Source organism: Papio anubis, chromosome 6 (assembly GCF_008728515.1).
Source record: "Papio anubis isolate 15944 chromosome 6, Panubis1.0, whole genome shotgun sequence".
Classification (NCBI taxonomy): domain Eukaryota; kingdom Metazoa; phylum Chordata; class Mammalia; order Primates; family Cercopithecidae; genus Papio; species Papio anubis.
This window is the reverse complement of record NC_044981.1, coordinates 103,544,659-103,556,709: the sequence shown is the minus strand read 5'-3', so window position 1 is coordinate 103,556,709 and position 12,051 is coordinate 103,544,659. Positions and strand designations below refer to the sequence as shown.

The following is a 12,051-nucleotide window of genomic DNA, read 5'->3' as shown; positions in this document are numbered from 1 at the left end:
ATCCTCACACCTCAACCTCCCAAAGCTCTGGGATTACAACGATGAGCCACTGCACCTGGCCTCCCATTTTTCTATTGGATTGTTTATTGTTTTATTTATTTACCAGAGGTTTTTTGTTAAACCTAATTTAAATAGGTTTAAAAATTATTTATTAGTTATATGTATTGCATGTATTTTATCTCAGCTGTAACTTATTTTCTAACTCGTTTATTATGGCTTGTCTTGTAGAAAGTTTAATATTAAATTTATCAAGCTTTTCCTTTAAACTGTCTGCTTTTTGTGTCTGTAGAAGAATTCTTATGGCACCCAAGAATTTAAATACATTCTCTGTTTTCTTCTAATCATTTTTTTCCCACAGTTAGATTTGTTCACATTACAACTGAAATTGATTTTCTAAATATAGTTTAAGGCAGGGGCCTCATTTTTGCCTTTCTTTTTTCTTACATGGGGAACTTCTGGCATACAGTTTTAATTACCACCTAAAGAGTGATGATGGGAAAAGAAATCAATTGTTGATTTAATCAAACCCTCTGCTGCTCTGAAATTTTTAGTAGCTCTTTAGTACCAGACAAATGAAGTACACATTTCTATGGCACTTACGGTTCCTTCATAACAGAATCTCTCCTTTTGTTCTAGTCTTAGCTGTTATTATTACTCTTCCTGTACCGTCTACCTCAGAAAAACTGGAATAGTCTTTCTCCCAAAAGTATTTCGTGACTTTTACATTTCAAAATTTGAGGGATGCAGTTAAAGCAGTGCTTATATTTAAAAGAAAAAAAGTTTAAAATGATTTATTTAAACCTCCACCTTAAAATGCTAGAGAAAGGCTGGGTGCTGTGGCTCACAACTATAATCCCAGCACTCTGGGAGGCCAAGGCAGGTGGATCACCTGAGGTCAGGAGTTTGAGACAAGCCTGGACAACATGGTGAAACCCCGTCTCTACTAAAAATACAAAAATTAGCTGGGCGTGGTGGTGCGCGCCTGTAATCCCAGCTACTAGGGAGGCTGAGGCAGGAGAATCCCTTGAACCAGGGAGGTAGACGTTGCAGTGAGCTGAGATTGCGTCATTGCACTCCAACCTGGGCAACAAGAGCAAAACTCTGCCTCAAAAAAAAAAAAAAAAAAAAAGAATACTCAAATAGCGGTATAGGAATGAAAGAAGAGACAACATAACAGCACTTGCAGACATTAAAGTACAATAAGGGGGCCAGGCATGGGGGCTCATGACTGCAATCCCAGCACTTTGGGAAGCCGAGGCAGGTGGATCACCTGAGGGTCAGGAGTTCAAGACCAGCCTGGCCAACATAGTGAAACCCCGTCTCTACTAAAAATACAGAAAAAATTAGCCAGGCATGGTGGCGTGTGCCTGTAATCCCAGCTACACAGGAGGCTGAGGCAGGAGAATTCTTTGAACCCAGGAGGCAGAGGTTGTAGTGAGCCAAGATCATGTCAGTGCACTCCAGCCTGGGTGACAAAGTGAGACTCCCTCTCATTAAAAAAAATAATAATAATAAATAAAAATTAGCCAGGCGTGGTGGCACATGCCTGTGTCCCAGCTACTTGGGAGGCTGAGGTGGGAGAATCACCTCAGCCCGGGAGGTGGAGGTTGCAGTGAGCTGAGATTGTGCCACTGCACTCCAGCCTGGTGAGACTCTGTCTGGAAAAAAAAAAAAAAAAAAAAAAAGTGTAATAAGGGTATATTATATTAAATTTTGTGCTAATAAATTTAACAACTTAGATGAAATGAAAACCTTCTTCTTCTTTTTTTTTTTTTTCTTTTTATAGAAACAAGGTCTCACTGTGTTGCCCAGGCTGGTCTCAAACTCCTGAGCTCAACTGGTCCTACTGCCTCAGCCTCCCAAGTAGCTGGGATCACAGGTGCACACCACAATGCCCAGCCAATTTAAAAAAAATTTTAGTAGCGATGAGGTCCCACTATGTTGCCCAGGCTGGTCTCAAATTCCTGGGCTCATGAAATCCTCACACCTCGGCCTTCCAAAATGCTGGGATTACAGGCGTGAGCCACCACACCTGGCTGAAATCGACACATTCTCAAGAGACAGAAATTGCCAAAACTGACATAAAATGAAATAGAAGACCTGCATAACCCTGTATCTGTTAAAGAGATTGAATTGGTAATTTGGCATCATCTAGAAAAGTTGAAGGGGCATATACCCTATCACCTCTGGTTATATGCCAAGAGAAATGCTTGCACATGTGCACCATGAGCAGAGCGAAAAACTAGGACATAAGACAAATATTCATCAACAGGACAAATGACTTGTGTATTCATTCAATAGAGTGATATGTAGGATTAGAGATGAATGAGTGGCGGTTATAGCAACATAGATAAATCCCAAACATAATATTGAGTGAAAAAAAGCAAGTTACAGAAGAATGTGTACAGAATGATCCCATTTATATGAAAGTTCAAAAACAGGGAAAACTAAGCAGTACATTGTTTAAGGAGACACATCAAAATGGTGAAACCATAAAGAAAACCAATGGGGTGATAAATATAAAATCCAATACGGTTATTACCTGGTTACGGGCAGGATTATGATAGGGAAGTCATTGGTTATGTTCTGTTTCCTAAGCTGGGGGACGGGTACATGGGAATGCACTTTATTATAATGCTTCCAACCATATAGGTTTATTTTATATATTCTGTTTTACATATATGAGATTGCATGAATGTGTACCACTCAATAACTTAAGAGTAAATGAACTGTGGAGAATTCGAGACAGGGAGTTTTGAGGGATTTTTTGTTTTGTTTTGTTTTGTTTGATACAGAGTCTTGCTTTGCACCTAGGCTGCAATGCAGTGATGTCATCATGGCTCACTTCAGCCTTGACCTCCTGGGCTCAGGTGATCCTCCAACTTCAGGCGTCGGGTAGCTGGGACTACACGTGCACACCACCACACCCAGTTGACTTTTAAATTTTTCGTGGCGATGAGTTCTCCATATGCATTGCCCAGACTGGTCTCACATTTCTGGCTTATGGAATCCTCTCTGAGCTACCATGCCTGGCCAGTTTTTGGGGTGTTTTTGTTGTTGTTGTTGTTGTTGTTGTTGTTGCTGTTTTTGAGATGGAATCTCCCTTTATCGCCCAGGCTGGAGGGCAGTGGCGCGATCCCGGCTCACTGCAACCTCCATCTCCCAGGTACAAGCGATTCTCCTGCCTCAGCCTCTTGAGTAGCTGGGATTACAGGTGCATGCCACCACGCCTGGCTAATTTTTGTATTTTTAGTACAGACAGGGTTTCACCATGTTGGCCAGGCTGGTCTCAAACTCCTGATCACAGGTGATCCGCCCGCCTCAGCCTCCCAAAGCGCAGGGATTATAGGTGTGAGCTTCCGTGCCCGGCCTCCTGGCCAATTTCAAGTATTTTTACAAAAAGTTTAACTGAGGGGGAAAAGAGGCCCATGACTGGGGCTAAAGAAGGGCACAGATAGAGGGAGGCTCACTGTGATTTTTTACTTTGGAAAGTGGAGCCTGTTTCTAGCCTGTGGAGAGGGGGCTTGGACTGCTGCTGGTGGGGTGCGGGGGAGGCGGTCATTGCCATCACTGGGGCTGCCAGAGGAGCCATGAAGGGCAGCGTAGGGGCCTGTTTGGAGGGGTCAGCCTAGAACAGGACAGGACATGTCTTCCTCTCCGCCTGGATTTCAGGAGCTGGGTGAGTGCAGATGGAGCCACCTGTCATGCTGCGTGCAACCTCTAGACTCAGCAGAATCCCACTTCTCAGCGGTTGGGAGGAGCAGAGTCTTTGAGGCCCCTGCAAGGAAACAGCACAGTGCGAGGCTTATGCTTTTTTCCACTTCCACTTTGTTTTCTTTTGCAGATGGTGGGTGGTAGAAGGGACGGGAATCCAGCTCATGGCCTTGACGTCCAGGCAGGCAAGAGAATCTCTGGTTCCATGGTCTTCACCAAATGGAGTAGGGCTTGAGGAAGGCAGGATGAGCTTCACACCCCCAGGAATATTCCAGAGGGTTATGTAGTCAGCATTTGACCATAGACTGCGTGAATCAGAAGCTGCCCACCCAGCACTAACATTGCTCACTATTAGGTTATTAAGTCCTTTCTATCAAAAATTCCAGCAGGAAACCTGGTAAAGAAAACGCTGATGTGTGGGTTCTGCTGCCCCCAAACTCTTTATCCACCCTTTTCCCTGAGTTCTCACCTCTGTCCCCGCTGTGCTTGGCCCCTAGGTATGTGAAGACCTACCTTCTGCCTGACAGATCCTCCCAGGGGAAACGCAAGACTGGAGTCCAAAGGAACACGGTGGACCCGACCTTTCAGGAGACCTTGAAGGTACTTGCTAGACAGATGTTCCTGTGCAGAGTCCTCCCCAGCCCCAGTGGGGTGCCCGGGGCAGAGTCCAGTGGATGGTGCTTTCAAACTCTTGACTCAGTTAGATATAATGCAGACACCTATATGTTTCTTTGTGGCTCTGTCAATCAGTGTTAAGTTGGTAGAAAATAAGTGTCAGCCTTTGTACCGGAAAAGTGCAGAGTCTGCCAGACTCAGGAATGGCTTTTGATTAATGATTTCTGAGAAGATAGTGAAAAAGAACCTGGCTGCCTCTTTGTCTCGGGCTAACACTGGAGCACAGGATAATTTTATTTTTTTATTTTTATTTTTATTTATTTTTTTTTTTTTTTGAGACGGAGTCTCGCGCTGTGTCACCCAGGCTGGAGTGCAGTGGCACGATCTCGGCTTACTGCAAGCTCCGCCTCCCAGGTTCAGGCCATTCTCCTGCCTCAGCCTCCGAGTAGCTGGGACTACAGGCGCCCGCCACCACGCCCGGCTAGTTTTTTGTATTTTTAGTAGAGACGGGGTTTCACCATGTTAGCCAGGATGGTCTCGATCTCCTGACCTCGTGATCCGCCCGCCTCGGCCTCCCAAAGTGCTGGGATTACAGGCTTGAGCCACCGCGCCCGGCCAAGGATAATTTTAAAATGTTTTTGTGAATGTTTCTATCAAAGAGGTGCTCCCAAACAAAGTGCCCTGAAAATTAAACTTCTGAGTTACTGTCTTCGTAAAAGTACCCCTTTATTGTATTTCTGACAAACTCAGGTTTCTTCTAATTTTATTTTATTTTTTAATGTATCCTTTTATGAAAAATCTTACAAAGGAATTGTTTGGGTTTTCACTTTCGATGATACTAGGAAATGTGATTGATGGTTGAGGGCAGAGACGGGGCCACGTGCTCTGGTTTCGGGTGGAAGGCTGCAGCTGAGGTCTGGTATCTAGGAGAGCTGGCGGTGGCGGCCCCCATCTCGGTGCAGGGCGAGGGGGGTAGCCCAGACCTGTGGAGGCTACCCCGCCCGGGCTGGGCAGCCAGAGGTCCCCTCGTCTCATGCCTGTGACAGGAGAGGGCTTTGTTTGCCTTTCTTGGCAAGTAGGGGTGCCTGTGAGCTGCCAGCCAGGGGCCATCTGGGCAGCTGGCACGGAGCCCTGAGTTCATTAAATAATAATAGCGCTTGTCTCCCGGGTCCCTACTGTGACCAAGTGCTTTATATACAGCCTGGAGTAAGTATTAGAATCCTCATTTACCCGCAGGGAAACTGAGACCTAGAGAGTCGTTAGAAATACAGCTCAAAGCCACAAAGGACTGGCGGTTCTCAAAATTTATGTGCATAAAATCCTGTGGGGATTTACGTTTTTAAAAAATTTTTTCTTTTTTCTTTTTTTTTTTTTGAGACGGAGTTTCACTCTTGGTCGACCAGGCTGGAATGCAGTGGCGTGATCTCGGTTCACTGCAACCTCCACCTCCCGCGTTCAAGCGATTCTCCTGCCTCAGCCTCCTGAGTAGCTGGGATTAAAGGTGCCCGTCACCACGGCCGGCAAATTTTTTTGTGTTTTTAGTAGAGATGGGGTTTCACCATGTTGACCAGGATGGTCTTGAACTCCTGACCTCAGGTGATCTGCCCAGCCTGGCCTCCCAAAGTGCTGGGATTACAGGCTTGAGTCACCACGCCTGGCCTAAATTTATTTTCTAAGATGCAGCTGTACTTGGACCCTGGGGATTTTTTTTTAAATGCAGATTCTGGGCTGGTCACGATGGGCCACACCTGTAATCCCAGCACCTTGGGAGGCCAAGGTGGGCGAATCACAAGTCAGGAGTTCGAGACCAGCCTGGCCAAGATGGTGAAACCCCGTCTCTACTAAAAACACAAAAAACTAGCAAGGTGTAGTGGTGGGTACCTGTAATCCGAGCTACTCAGGAGGCTGAGGCAGGAGAATCGCTTGAACCCAGGAGGCAGAGGTTGCAGTGAGTCGAGATCGCACCACTGCAGTCCAGCCCTGGTGACAGAGTAATACTCTGTCTAAAAAAATTAATTAATTAATTTTTTTAAAAAAGCAGATTCTGATTCAGCAGACGTGGGCAGGGCCTTTCTCCCTGTGCTGGGACCAGGCACCACACAGCAGCAAGTTGCTGGAGAATGTCTTCGGACGGTTCTGCTCATGCACCTGCTAGAAGAATTGTGAAAAACTGTGTATCCCCTCACACATTTTAATTAGAGATCCAAAGTTACTCATAGGAAGTTTAAGGTATTTTGTGTAAACAGCTTTATGAAATGAGATAAACATTTCATATTGTCTATATTTTAGATAAATATTTAGTTGTAAGGCCGGGCATGGTGGCTCACACCTGTAATCCCAGCACTTTGGGAGGCTGAGGCGGGTGGATCATGAGGTCAGGAGATCGAGACCATCCTGGCTAACACGGTGAAACCCCATCTCTACTAAAAATACAAAAAAAAAATTTAGCCAGGCGTGGTGGCGGGCGCCTGTAGTCCCAGCTACTCGGGAGGCTGAGGCAGGAGAATGGTGTGAACCCGGGAGGCGGAGCTTGCAGTGAGCGGAGATCTCGCCACTGCACTCCAGCCTGGGTGATTGAGTGAGACTCTGTCTCAAAAAAAAAAAAAAAAAAGTTATATAATTGGATTTAAAAGGTTACCTACCTTACTTAAAATGTGCACAGAATCTCAAAGATATCACTTAAAATTTTTAGCCGTGGGTCTTATCCAGTATATTGTGAATATTTCATAGTCCTGGGAAACTTTCCAGTTATAATGAAAATAATCAGCATCTCTAATCGATCCTAAATGCAGAACATCCTAACACTGGCCAGCCTCGTCCTTAATAGAAATATGCATAAGGTGCAAAGGATGGGAAGCCAGGGAGGCTGATCCATCATTGAAAGTCTCACAGGAGGTAGTATTTCCGATCACAGTCACCCCTTTGTGCTGCCCCCAGGAGCTTTGTGCGACCTGGGGTAAGCCATCAGGGCACGATTCAGGTGGATGAGGCTGTGAGAACTGTCTCCAGCCAGTTTTGAGAGAAGTGCACATCCGATGCGAGGATCTAGAAATTGATCCTCAACGTTTGCTGAGCAGAGGACTTCTTGGCAAGCCTTTCTGGACCCAGAGAGACTTGTACCCTATTTGAGACCACTGTCTTGGGGGCCCGGAGAAGATGAAGTGATCTCACTGGGTGACATTGGTCATTGCCCGGCCCTGCTCTCGAATGATCCTTACACCTCATTCCCTGCTGAACCTGGAGCAAGCCTTGTGGACCTAACAGGGCAATGGAAAATACGTCTGGTTTGAAAAGGCAGATTCTATATGCAGCAGGGAGTAGTCCTATTGACAGAAAGGGGCGAGCAATGGGTAAGGACACAGGAGAAGTGGCCTGAGCGTCGCCCACACACAGCTGGAGATGAGAGAGCAGCCGGGGGCCCGAGCCCGACCTTGCTAAGTGGCGTAGTGTTCCAGTAACCACTTCATTTCTCAGAGGGCAGCAGATGCAGCCAGCCCGCTGGCCAGTTGCCTGGACTAACTGATAAGGAATGTAACTGGAATATAGGGAATAATAATCACGTCAATCCAGAGTTTGTAGACAGATTGAATGTGGGGCAGAGTCGGAAATGGACCCATGGACTGAGTGTGGGGGTTCACGCTTGTAATCCCAGAACTTTGGGAGGTTGAGATGGTGGATGACTTGAGCCCAGGAGTTTGAGACCAGCCTGGGCAATGTAGAGAGACCCCCATCTCTAGAAGAAATTCAGATTAGCCAGGCATGGTGACACCTACCTGTAGTCCCAACTACTTGGGAAGCTGAGGTAGGAGGATTGCTTGAGCCTGGGAGGTGGAGGCTGCAGTGAGCTGAGATTGCACCGCTGCACTCCAGTCTAGGTGACAGACTGAGATCCTGTCCCCCCAGAAAAGATATGGACCCATGAACTTGAGGGAAAACTGGCTCAAAGTTATCCAAAGGCAGGAGAAAAAGGAATACGACCCAAGAAATTCGCATCTCCGTGGCCACAAGCCGTCCCAGCAGGGAAGAAAAGGAGGAATGAAGCGAGGAGGCTAACCTGGCCAGCCAAGCCATGTGTGCCTGGCCTGCGGACGTCAGAAGTGTGGACAGAGCCTACGGGCAGCCCCCAGCAGAGCAGGGGACGGCCCTGCTGTGCCTCCCCTCTGTTTGCAGAGGCTGAAGGAGAGAAGTTACTGCATTTCAGTTCCTGTTTTATTCCATCTCATCCCTCGATCGGAAAGATGGGTGAAGGTGGGCATGAGGAGATGAACCCCAAAGTAAACAAACCGCACAGCTGCTGCAAGTGGGTGCAAGTGTCCAGCCTCACAGCAACAGCCATTTCACGAGGAGTCACCATTCAAACCCCAAACAAGCACCAGAGTGAAGGCAGCATGGGCCACAGAGGTCGGCAGCGAGACTTGGGCCTGGACACAGTGAGTGCACGTGACGCAGGCCTGCAGTGTTGGCTGCCAGACCAAGGGAGGGTCACTGAATTTCCAAGCTTCTTTTTTTTCACCTGCAAAATGGTCTGAATAATACTGACCTCGTGGGGTGCGTGTGAAAGCTAAAAAGATCAATGCATCTAAAAAGCCTGGTATGAAATAAATAAGTGTTCAATAACTTGTAGGTTGTGTTCAATAACTTGTAGGTTTTGTTCATTATTGAGAAAATCCAACTAATAAGCTTAAAGTGAGGCCCTCAGATGCTGAGGTGGAGTCAGCCATACCTTGGGAAGGGCTGGGTGTCACGCAGGGGCCTTTGGCCTCCAGTCTCTATGGGACAGAACCCATGCTTGGCTGGGGAAGGGGTTCTCTCGTCACTCTTGGGTGTGTTGGGAACCCCCTGTGCGGACAGTAGGAACATCGTGTTGCCCTCTGCCAAGCCAGCACAGGCCCTGCATGCCTGGACACAGGCATCGTCCCTCCAGGGCAAATACGTGGTATTGGGGGGAATGGAGGAGGGGGAGTTCATGGTTGGCTTAAAACAAAAAAATACAGGCCGGGCACGGTGGCTCACGCCTGTAATCCCAGCACTTTGGGAGGCCGAGGCGGGTGGATCATTTGAGGTCAGGAGTTCGAGACCAGCCTGGCCAACATGGTGAAACCCTGTCTCTACTAAAAATACAAAAAATGAGCCAGGCATGGTGGTGAGCGCCTATAGTCCCAGCTACTCGGGAGGCTGAGGCAGGAGAATCACTTGAACCCAGGAGGCAGAGGTTGCAGTGAGCTGAGATAGGACCACTGCACTTCAGCCTGGGTGACATAATGAGACCCTGTCTCCAAAAAAAAAATTTTTTTTTTTAGTATTTTTGGGCCTGTTTTCAGTATTTTTGGCCAAGCCTGGCTGGGTGCAGTGTTCAGATGCAAATTCAAATCCTGTGTGAGCATAGACTTTGGCTTGATTTTTAGTAGGCGTGGGCTGGGCAAGGACTTTCATCCTTGTCTTGTTCTGAGAATTGGGGGTTGGAGGGGCTCAGTGGCTACCAGGGCTACCCTAGCCTGTCCCCAGGCAGAGCACTGGGCACCTGGGGAGTAGCGGGAGGGGCTCTTGAGCAGAGAGAGGACCCCCCGCCCCAACCTGGCTGTAAGCACCTTGACCCCCGCAGCCACATCAGGTCCCTGGCTGCATCCGCATCTTGGACTCAGCCTGTGGGAGGGAGGCCTGCGCCAGGCCCCGGGAAGTGGGGCCCTGGGAGGTGGGGTCGGAGATCCTAGGGAGTGCGGGCCCCAGGAGCTCAGCTGACCATCTCTGCTCTGCCTCTGCAGTATCAGGTGGCCCCTGCCCAGTTGGTGACCCGGCAGCTGCAGGTCTCGGTGTGGCATCTGGGCACGCTGGCCCGGAGAGTGTTTCTTGGAGAAGTGATCATTCCTCTGGCCGCGTGGGACTTTGAAGACAGCACAACACAGTCTTTCTGCTGGCATCCACTCCGGGCCAAGGTGATGTCTGGTTTTGGACTGAGTGCCCTCCATCCCCACTGTGATAAATAAATCACTTTTCAGAGAGATCCCAGAGGAGAAAACATACCGGGAAAGACTTGGACCCAAGACAGTGTGTGCTTGCCGGCCTGGCGCTGTGACTTTCAAATAGTTACTTTCTCCTGGGTGGGGTGGACGGAGGGATTGTTTTAACTGTCTCAGCTCTGTTCCGGTACCCCAACAGCCCCCGCCTCGCATCACACACAGACCCGACTGGATCAGGTCCTGTGGCTTCCCCTAGCAGAGGCCTCACCTTGCTGGTGGCTGACGTGCTGGAAGCCGGCCATGCCCTTCCCTGCGGGCACCACCCACAGCTATGCGGTCCCCCTGGGGGCTACAGTGCGTTTTTTCTAACCTTTGAACCCCAGGTACTCTCAGAACAATAACAGGTGACAGATGACTGGACCCAATGCTATGAGGAAGGCAGAGGCCGCCCTGGCTGGGTTGTGGAGCTCCAGCTTCTGGTTTGGAATTGTACAGCAGGAGATGGATAGCAAATGGGCAGGTGGGCGGGTCAGAGGAGTTGACTCGATTTAGGATCCGTGTCCCCCAGGCTGTGCAGGTAGGAGGAGAGGCCTGGGAGAGAGGTTAGCATTTCTTGGAAACTCTGCTTTGTACTTTTCTGTGTCCAGATCCCAGACTGGGAGAGAGTTCATGTGAGACCATGAGGGATGAAAAACGTGGGCTTCTGCCATCTCTTTAAAAACCCCAGCCGGGAGGCCGAGCACGGTGGCTGTCAGCAAAGTGCTGTAATCCCAGCGCTTTGGGAGGCCGAGGCAGACAGATCGCGAGGTCAGGAGATCAAGACCATCCTGGCTAACACGGTGAAACCCTGTCTCTACTAAAAATACAAAAATTAGCTGGGTGTGGTGGCGGGCGCCTGTAATCCCAGCTACTCGGGAGGCTGAGACAAGAGAATTGCTTGAACCCGGGAGGCGGAGGTTGCAGTGAGCCGAGATCGTGCCACTGCATTTCAGCCTGGTGACAGAGCAAGACTCCGTCTCAAAACAAAACAAAACAAAAACGAAAACAAACCAGCCGGATGGACTACTCCCCTCAGCCAAGGGCCCACAGCAGGCCCAGCCTTCTGCTCCAACCTGGACCTAGGGCACGGGGGCCATCTGGCTTCTTTTCCTCTCTGGAGCCAGCACCGCTGGGATTTGCAGTGTCGCTGCCGGGAAGCTTCTCAGGTTTCAGCCGAGGCCTCCTGGTGAGCCGCCTGCCCCCTCCCTGCTCCTCCAGGCAAGGCCCACACTCCCATCGCCTGTGCTGACTCCCCCAAGCTAGAGTCTGGGCTTAGACCTCCCCTTCCCAGTGCCCACCTGGAATGCATCCCCTATCCAAGGTCAGCCCAAGACAACCCAAAGCCTACCTCCTCTAGGAAGCCTTTCCTGATTACCCCTACCAGAAGTGGCCTCCCTTCCAGGACCCGGAGCTCAGGATGCTTGCCGTCTCTGGGCCTGATCTTCAGCCACGGTGTCCCTTTGCTCCTGCCCCAGCCATGCTGCGGGGGGGGTGAAGCGTCTGGCTTCCATGCCTTCTTCTCATCCCCACTCTCATCTCTCAGAAGAGCGTCGGCTCCTCCAGGACACCCTGTTTCCAGCCTAGACTCCCTTCTGTCAGAGGCTGAATCCCCCGTGCACCCTATCTCCCACACCTCTGTCATCAGCTTGAAGACAAGGCCTGGAACAAGCACAGGGCCTGGCATAGGACAGGTGGCCACCAGGCCTCATCAGACTGAGCCTGCTCT

The 12,051-nt window shown here is 49.3% G+C and overlaps 1 protein-coding gene across 19 annotated transcripts in view; it reads left to right on the top strand.

The window, feature by feature from the left end:
- The window catches only part of SYTL3 (synaptotagmin like 3), a 119,800-nt gene that overhangs the window by 102,144 nt on the left and 5,605 nt on the right, over positions 1-12,051 (top strand). For 18 of the 19 annotated variants that reach the window (XR_002521689.2, XM_021937701.2, XM_017958179.3 and 15 more), the window contains 2 exons: positions 4,212-4,314; positions 10,092-10,262. Coding sequence is in view for 18 of the 19 variants with exons in the window: in XM_021937701.2 (XP_021793393.2) it covers positions 4,212-4,314; positions 10,092-10,262 (274 nt within the window). In the remaining variant the exon portion in view is untranslated. The remainder of the gene's footprint in view (positions 1-4,211; positions 4,315-10,091; positions 10,263-12,051) is intronic. The other variant, XM_021937699.2, reaches the window with a different exon arrangement.